Genomic DNA, 8,982 nt, shown 5'->3' with positions numbered 1-8,982 from the left:
AACCACAGAATATCTTTTAATAAAAGAGGGAATTATTTTTTTTTAGCAGAACATTAAAACATGAAAATTAAATGCCTCAGAGCATAAAAAAATTACGTGTATAGATGAAATCATTTGAACTTGACAGATTTTCCCAAAAGTGAATGTGAGAGTACAAGAAGCTTTGATATTTGAATTTTGTTTCTACGTGTTCTTGTTGAAGTCATCAGCATGCATAGGCAAAAGCAGGGGTGCTGAATGTAAGAGAAGGTGTTTTTGGAGGTGAGAGGCAGTTATATTTTGCATTCTTGAGCCTGAGGTTTCTGCACTACAGGGAGAGATCAAGTACTGGAGAACTGGAGTGTTTCTATCCTCATAAAAGAACATTACGGTATCAAAACACAAACTTATTCTTAATTCTTGCTGGCTAACTAAAGATTTGGTCTTGGAAAGTACTGCATTGATTGATTTTTGTATATTTTGCTGTCCAGGTGACGTGCTTGCAGGACTTCTTTGGAGATGATGATGTCTTCATTGCCTGTGGACCTGAGAAGTACCGGTACGCTCAGGACGACTTCGTCCTGGACCACAGCGGTAAGACCTCAACCCACTGAGATAAGGAACCCCTCCCTCCCCCTGCCCTCCCAGCCCCAAGACTTGTGTGATTCAGGAAAATAGACATGGGAATACATTATCCTAGGGATTAAAACATCTTTACAAACCATCAAAACAATCATCTGTATTTTCTAAGTCAGTTAAAATGCACTTACAAACATGATCTGTTTTCTGGGAGAGAAGACCCTGTCCCTAAAGTTACATGGAAAACAGCATTAAATCTAGAAAAGGTTCAGCCACAGATCTCATGAATCTGAACTCCGTTAAAAACGTTCACTGTTGAGATCTGGGACTGTAAGATGATTTCCATATTGCTGTCTTCATGAGGTTTTTGAAAATCACATCTCTAACCACACTCATTTCAGGTCTTGAATTGTCCTGCTGGACAAGTCACACATTCCAGTTTGCTATGGACCAAGTGTTGAGCCTGGTCATAGTGTGAGATTGTCAGGGATGTTGGGTGGGGAAGGAGGTGAGACAAGCTGGGACTCTGTGCCTTTGCTGTCTGCTATTGATGGGTCATGAATTTAACTTGTTTACAAATTTTTTTTCCTGTAAAGAGAAAATTTAGAATGTAAGTTCAAGAATAAAGGTCTCTCCTCTGTCAGGCAGTTTTAGTATTGGCTTGGAATGCCAAAGCATACATATGTTGTTCTTTTCTCTGTGTTCATAGCCTGGTTTGGGTTGGAAGGGACCATTAAAGGTCATCTTCAACTCATCAGGTTGGTCAGTGCCCCACCCAACCTGAGCTTGAATGTTTCTAGGGATGGGGCATGTAGCACCAATCTGGACAACCTGTTCCAGTGTTTCACCACCCTCATCAGAACAAATTCCTTCCTTATATCTAGTCTGAACCTAGTCTTTTTTAGTTTAAAACCATTCTCTCTTGTCCTATCACAACAGGCCCTACTAGACATGTTTTTTTCTGTCTATATTAGTTCAGCTGCAGAGTTACCTTGATTTTGTTCTATGAAAAAATTGATCTCTGGTAAGGAATCTTGCCCTGGTAAGAATCATCAATTATTTGAAGAGAGTTCCAGATTGTGAATAAGAGGGTTTTGGGGTTTTTTTACCCATGTCATAATTTCATTACAGAATATTCAGTTGCATCAAGGAGTGTAGGTATCTGTCTAACCACTGATCCATACATTTGGGTGATTGGAGGATTCAGCTGACTCCCATTCTGTTGTTATTGTCAGCATGCTGCTTTTCCAGAACTGCCTGATGATGTTGATTCAGCTAATGTGGAGGTGACAACAAGGGTATATTTTAACAGAGTTTTAGGCTAGCTAGGACAGGATTTTATTCTTCTGCAGGAATGGAATATCATGTTTGTATTAACTCACACTGCAGATGGCACTCTGGGCAAAATCAGGATATTCTTTGCAGATTTTAAGGCTGTGAGTTTGCTTTCCCCTTTACACCATGCACAGACTAACTGGGTTATTTTCCTTTCTGAGAAGCCAGGGATGGAGGTTTTTTTCCTCCCTTTATCTCTTCAGCTTTGGTGGTCCCTGCTTCTTCTAATAAGCCTGGAGGTCTTAAGCAGATTGGGCATAGAGTGTAAAATGAATTGACTGGCACAGCATGTGGCTGCACTTGCTATTTTTGATGATAACATGACATCGTAAGGATAGCATTGACATTGGAGTGATGAATAACTAGGACAAAATTAGGAAGGAAATTTATATTAGGGAGTGATTTGCAGTGGAGGCCAACGGTAGGAATTAAAATGTTTCCAAAATGTCAATGCATGTATACCTATTGATTCCTTCCCATTGAGGCTGCCCCTTATTTAGTGATGTATAGGTGATGGGAAATAGCAGTAAAGTATTGTCTCAGCCTTTTGGAAACAATAGACATTTTTCACCAATCTTTAAATTGGTCATAACATCAATGTCTTGCAGAAGAAGGTAAATGGGGCTTGCTGGGCAGTTACCCTGCATGAAGCTGCCATTGCACTGGGGAGGATTTGCTGAATTATCAGAAGGACCTTGGCATCAGCTGACTTTTCTACTTCTTCAGCTGTGGGTAGCTGCAAACTGGAATTCCAGTAATAATCCAGCTTCAAGATGTGAAGAAATATGACATGCAGGATGTTATAGACACCAAGTAGCTCAAATGTATTTCTACTCTGGTAATTTTGCTTCGTTCAGTTAGGCAAGAATTTTTAGAGCATACTGGATTTTTCCATTTTCAATGTCCAATGGCTGTTACCCATTTTTTGGAGGATAAACAGCAACAATAGCATTTGGGGGAAGCCTGTTGTCACAGCTCTTGCCTGCTTGCTCTGCAGAATGCCGTGTTATGAAGTCCTCCTACTCCCGATCATCTGGCATGAGGCATCCTGGCTCCAAAAGCCCAGGACCTTCACGTCGGAGCAAATCACCTGCCTCAGGTACTACAGGGAAACAGCTGAACACATAAAACACATCAGAGTTAGAATGAGTGTAATGGGGTAGAAAACTCTTGGCTCTGTCTGAAATACAAGTGCCATGCTTTGATTCCCGAGGGGGAATTTTTCAGGTTTTCTAATAGATTTAATACCAATTGACAATAAAATTTGCATTTATTTTGGAATTCTGAGAAGAAATGTGGTTTCTCTTTTTTCATTAACAGGCACGAAAAGTTTCAGTTCATGAACACTGGAATAATTTATGCTAATTGTACACTTGGGATGGGTTTTCTGGATGGCAATTGATTTTCTTGAAGGCTGTTGACTGCAGGATGGTCGTGTGGTTAAATTTGTGGTCACTGAGCTAGAGTATACCCTTAAGTCTTTTCAGTGTGAAAGGTTTCTCCTGTATAAGCTAAATATTGTCAGAAAGAAGGGATCTTGCTGTTTCAAGCTATTTTAGATGTTCTGGAATGTTAGTGTCCATTAACAGAGAATTTTTTTATTACTATTCTGGAGTTTCTATAATTTCAAACACAAGGTTCACGTTGTGTTTTTGCCAGCAGTTTATCATCTGTTTATAAAGGTTGAATATTTAACTGAAAAGCTTCAAAGGATTGCAGTAACAACAAAGAAAAATGCAGGATGAAGGGCAAGTTTCACAACTGGTCTGCATTTCATGCAGTCCTAACTCCAGTGAGATAACGTGGGCTAACTCTCAGCAGTGGATTTTGTGCTAAGTGTTTAGAAAGGGGTGTTGTCATTTCCTTACTTGCTTCTACTTGGGCAATCTTTGGTTAGGTTAATTTGAAAAAATGTATCTGGTATTTATCCTCTGTTTATTTGCCATTTTTGGTCATGTAGCCTTTATTTATCATTATTTACCCTTCTTCTTTTCCTGCATGTTCAAAGCTTCTTAATAACTTCTTTCCTTAATGTCTTTTTCCTTTGTGTCAAATGTATGAGTACAGTAAAGAGGGGTGGCCACTACTCCAGTGCTTATTCTTCACCAAAATCCCCAGGTGAGCCAAAATCACCATATTCTTCACCAAAATCCACAGGTTTTGCATTCAGTGAACCACAGACATAATGGTTGGAGATTTATTTGTTGAAGTAGATTGTTTGAATGAAATAATATAAACAATGCTTTCTGGTTGTTGAACATCTTCTAACAGTGTCCAAGTTAAATTTGTAAAGGTATTTTTTGACTGCAGGCAGAGGAACCATAGATTTGTATTACAAATTTGTGTTATAAATTTGTATTATTTCTACATCTGTGTTCCAATAATAGAAAATTTCCTCCAGCACAAAAAGCTGTGTAAGAGTTGCTGTGAAAAAAGCAGTGCAAAAAAACCTGTCATACTTTTCACTTTTATTTGCAGTTTCTTACCTCCCTTTTTTTTTTATCTTGGGTTATTTCAGCCTAAAGTTCTAAAACACTGAGAAACCTCTTCAGTTCAAAGAGAAAGTGTCTTTAACACAAGTAACATGCATATTGATTAGCAATTAAGTTGAATTCAAGAAAAGAGGATATTATGTTTTCACAGACACTGTAACTTCTTAGGAGTTCAAAAATAACCTGCCTTTTACCTCAGTGGTTTTTTTTTTTACCCTAGACCATTATTTTTCAGAACTCTTGCTTAAGTTCTTTCTCATCTCAAGAGCTATACTTCTTTTTTGTTTGGGTGTGTGTTTCTCTTGGGAAAAACAAACAAAACAACTTGTGTTCTGTGAAACATTCTACCTAGAAAGTAAAGTATAGGTCCAAAGCAGAGGGAACATTAAAATGTTTTTAGGAACGCTTTCCTCAGATTTTATTGTGCAATATCACAATAAATTACATCATTTTAAAAAGATGTGGCTGTTATACAGAATATACATGTACATATCATATAGAGAAGTGTATGATTTATTTCTAAACTCTGAGGAGTCTGTGTTGGTCTTTGTGTGCAGACTGGAGTGGTGATTTCTCAGAGAGGTATGTTAGGCTGAAAAGCAAGTTAATTTTTTTTTAACTTGTATTCATCTCTTCTTCCATTTGTTTGCTTGGATTGCTTTGGCTAGTTAATGGAACCCCAACCAGTCAATTATCCACCCCAAAATCTACAAAGTCCTCCAGTTCTTCACCAACAAGCCCAGGCAGCTTTCGTGGACTCAAGGTAAGTGCAAGAACAATCAGAAACCCTAAATTCTGCTATTTAGAGAAGGATGTATTACAGTGATGCTGGAGAAGAATAACAGGGAAAAAAAAATTATAATTCTATAAGGTAACCTTGCTAGTGTGTTTTCTGAGTTGGAGAAGAGGTATGAAATAAGATTTTTGTGTTCTGTCTTTGGTTGGACGGGTGGAATTCTCAGCTTGGGAAAGGCGGCTTGAATTCACTAATTTGCCCTCCAAATTTTTCATCATTTCTTGGACTGCAGGAAACCCCCAAGTAACTGATATATTTCTTCAGCCTATATAAGTGTAGCATCCCCTTCTCTATACCTTACAGTCTTGTAGCATTGCCCAGCATTTCACCTGAAGCATTCTTCTTCATGTGGGACACAATTTCACCCCTTATTGCAGTCTCCTCCCTGAAAGCATCGGAGGGGTTCCTCTGGGAGCAGCCTGATGTCTGGCAGATGTTATTTTGTGTTGCACCCAAGAGAATTCTCTTCCTCTCCCACTTAAAAATTGGTGGCATGTGCAGTTCTTTGAGGCTGCTCTGCACCTTTTGCTTGGTAAAATAAAAGGAACAGTCTGGAGTGTAGCTGAGGATCTCATTGCTGCATTTATGCCACGGTTCTTTCAAGAAGAATTTTCTTATTAAATCATTAATTGCAGCCTTTCTGGAAGGACACTAGGTGGTTCACACTGATTATTCTGATCAAGTAATAACTCCCATTGGTGAACAGAAGAGGCTGCATAATTCCATGGAAATCTGTTTTCTCAATTCAGACCCTGGCTCAAGGACGTGATTTGAATAGGACTCAGATTTGGGCTTTGACATGTGGAGTGTTACCAAGTCTTTGTCTGGCTTGCAAGGAGTGTGGCACTGGCTTCTGCCTGTCTTCTCTGATAATTCTGAGAGAAGATTTTGGTTTATTGGTTTAATTCTAATCTATTTTTAGGTTTTTGGTTCATTGAGACAATTCAGTGTCAATCTCTGCCTTTCAGCTGTACCATCCCATAGCTCCTCTCTGTCCAAAGCAACAGAGATTGGCCTTCCCCCTACAAAACATTTTCAGGAGCAGTAATAATTCTGACATGGGAAATTAGAATAATGTGTCTTAAAATTTGTCTGCTCTGCTGTAGAACTTACAGCAGAGAACACCAAAATCACTGGACTTAAGGCTCTTAGCTCGTCTTCATTATATTAGCAATAAATTATACAAGCTCTTTCTTTAATAAAATTACAAGTTTAGAAACTAGATAATTTGGTTCAGGTTTGGTTTTTTTTTCCCACGCTGTCTTGTCTGCTTTTAGCTGATTAAAGCTCCATTAGGATGGAGATAATTCTGATAATAACAAGCAATTTTCAGTAAAGTGGACATGTTCTCTGTCCCCTTCACTGTCAGCTTCACTGAATTAGGCTGTTGTACTTTTTGGAATTTAATTGATGCTGATGGGTTTTCATGTCAAATAATTCATCCCTATATGACCAAAGAAAATGGCAAAACCAAACGAATCCTCTCAGACCTGACGTGTTGCTGTAGTAGTAAAACCTCTTGTTGTATCCCATTAGGATGTATCTGTTTGTTAGGAGGATCCCAGCTCCCAGACTAAAGATAGGGAAAGTTATCTGATAAATCTCAGGACAAATTCCAAAAGGATCAAGTGCACACTGTTCAGTGACCCTTATTTCTCATATTCTAGTATTAACAACTGTTTTGGTGAAGTATCAACATAAAACCAGTAGGAGGGAGGCATGATGTTGTTGAAAACCAGGTTCCTTTAAGAAACCCATGATTATTTTTGTAGGATTGATCTGGGCCATTCTGATGAGGAAAGCAGGGAACAATTTTGTTATTTGGAGATTACTGGTTTTCCCTATCCTTAAATAATTTCTTGTTGCTAAGACTTCACTGCTGTGTAGACAAGTAGTCTGGCTTCCCCCACTCGTTTAAGAAGGTGTCATGACTACAGCTGAAGGAAAATATAGATATAAATTTAGATATAAATACCACAACAAACAGTGAAAGAATAAAGCACATAGCTGAGTTTTCTGGCTTTGGGATTGAAATATTTGTTTATTTTCCTAGAGCATAAAACAGCAACAATTAATAATGGTTATAAATTTTTTTCCCAATAAAATGGGAAAAAAAAAGCAGAAGGAAAAGGGAACAAATCAGGGTTGATATTTCTCATTCCTGTAAAGAGCAGATGCACATTAACTGCACTATAAAAACATTAGGTGGCACAGAGTGACTGACTGAGAGGAGACCTTTTGCTGTGACAACTGCAGGGTTTAACATTTTTCCTTGGTTCTAAGTGTGCATGTATAGATACCCAGATATGCAGTGCTGGTAACAGGTGCTTTGACTTTTCTCTCTTCTAACACATCTGTTCCTATGCACACTTCATGCTATAAAAATCATCCAGAGATGAGATTAAATAGGAGATTTTGGAAAGTGGTGTCATAACTTCCTTATGCTGACTGGGATGCGTTTCATTGTCCTCTCCTGAAACCATGTACCACAAAATCTTGTCATCTTTTTAAAGAGAAAATAAAATTGGACAAATAAAGAAGCTTTATAGTGGAAACCTTTCTTAGAATCCCAGTTATGCTAAAGAGCTTTGTGCTTGAATTTGTCTCAGGATGACTTTTTCAATTAATTGACAAATGACCAAAGTGAAAGGACATTAAAACGTGATCCAACAAATAACTTAAGTACTTGTTAACTTTAGGCTCCTGAGCAGTCCCTTTTACTTCAGTGAGGATGTTAATGTGCTTAAAGTTAAACATGTGCTTAAGTGATTTGAAGGATCAGTGCCTGTCTTCATCAAGGTATTAAACTCCTCAGTTTTGTACGTGTGCTTCACAGGGTAAGAATATTTACTTGCAATTATCCAACCTAGTGACACAGATGCAATAGCAGTTTGTGGAGGAATTCATCAACTTCTGCCTCCATTGAATCTACAATTTCTGTTCTGCAGAGATTCACAATTTTACTAAAATATTTATAGTCTGTAGTTAGATTTGTTACAAATTTAAATGTTTTCAGAGAGAGTTTCTTTGGGAGTATCAGAGAGTTTTTCTGAAGGTCTGAGACTTCACATTCTTAGCCTGCAGATAAAAGGTCACCACAGCAATGCCAGATCAAAACTCAAGGGAAAGTGAACAATATTAGACATGGGCTTTTAAGTTTTTTTGTTTGATTTTTGTGTGTGTGCTTTCAATTTCTTGACACATTAACTTAAAAGTATCAGACCCGATGCACAGTATCTGGCAGGATGCAACTGTCTGTCACATTATTTCAGATAGTAAAAACCAAAAAAATTCTACATTCTATACATGAAATATAAAATAGATATGAAATATAAAATATAGAAAAATGTGGTTATTTTTGTGAACCTGGAAAAATGGTTATTCTACAGAAAACAGCTCAGCATGTGAAGAAAACAGTACAATTGGGCAGTTTTGTTTCAGCTCAGTACCTTTTTTAACTTTAATAATCCATATTCTGAGGCAATTGTTTCATTCAAATTGCTGCTCTCGATTACTCCATGAGCTTTCCAAAACATCTCCTCCTTGCTCCTCCAGGGGTGGCTGGTGACCCAGTCAAGCCTACTGGCAAGTCCAAAAGTCTTTACTTCACCTTCAAAATAACTGCAGCTCTTGGGATACCTGCAGTAGATACTCTAAATATGCCTCTGGGTAGCTAAATGATTAGAAAATTAATTTCACTTTTTTTTAAACGCTTTATTCTCTATCATTTATTGAGAATTCCTGCCTGCTCCCCACCTTTTCTTGCTAGTCAAGCAGCTCACAGACATCTTAAGAGTTTTT

General features: G+C 38.0%; 1 protein-coding gene across 1 annotated transcript in view; it reads left to right on the top strand.

Moving 5' to 3' along the window:
* Positions 1 to 470: 470 nt before the first annotated feature.
* DCLK2 (doublecortin-like kinase 2) overlaps positions 471 to 8,982 on the top strand; it is a gene marked incomplete at its 5' end in the record, with an annotated part of 24,474 nt that continues 15,962 nt past the window's right edge. Inside the window, 4 exons of the mRNA XM_008940871.1 lie at positions 471 to 573; positions 2,891 to 2,992; positions 3,961 to 4,011; positions 5,054 to 5,148. Of these exons, the coding sequence (XP_008939119.1) occupies positions 471 to 573; positions 2,891 to 2,992; positions 3,961 to 4,011; positions 5,054 to 5,148 (351 nt within the window). The remainder of the gene's footprint in view (positions 574 to 2,890; positions 2,993 to 3,960; positions 4,012 to 5,053; positions 5,149 to 8,982) is intronic.

This window comes from Merops nubicus, unplaced genomic scaffold (assembly GCF_000691845.1).
Source record: "Merops nubicus isolate BGI_N331 unplaced genomic scaffold, ASM69184v1 scaffold11445, whole genome shotgun sequence".
Lineage (NCBI taxonomy): Eukaryota > Metazoa > Chordata > Aves > Coraciiformes > Meropidae > Merops > Merops nubicus.
The sequence above is the reverse complement of the archived record's forward strand: the minus strand, read 5'-3'. Positions and strand labels throughout refer to the sequence as shown.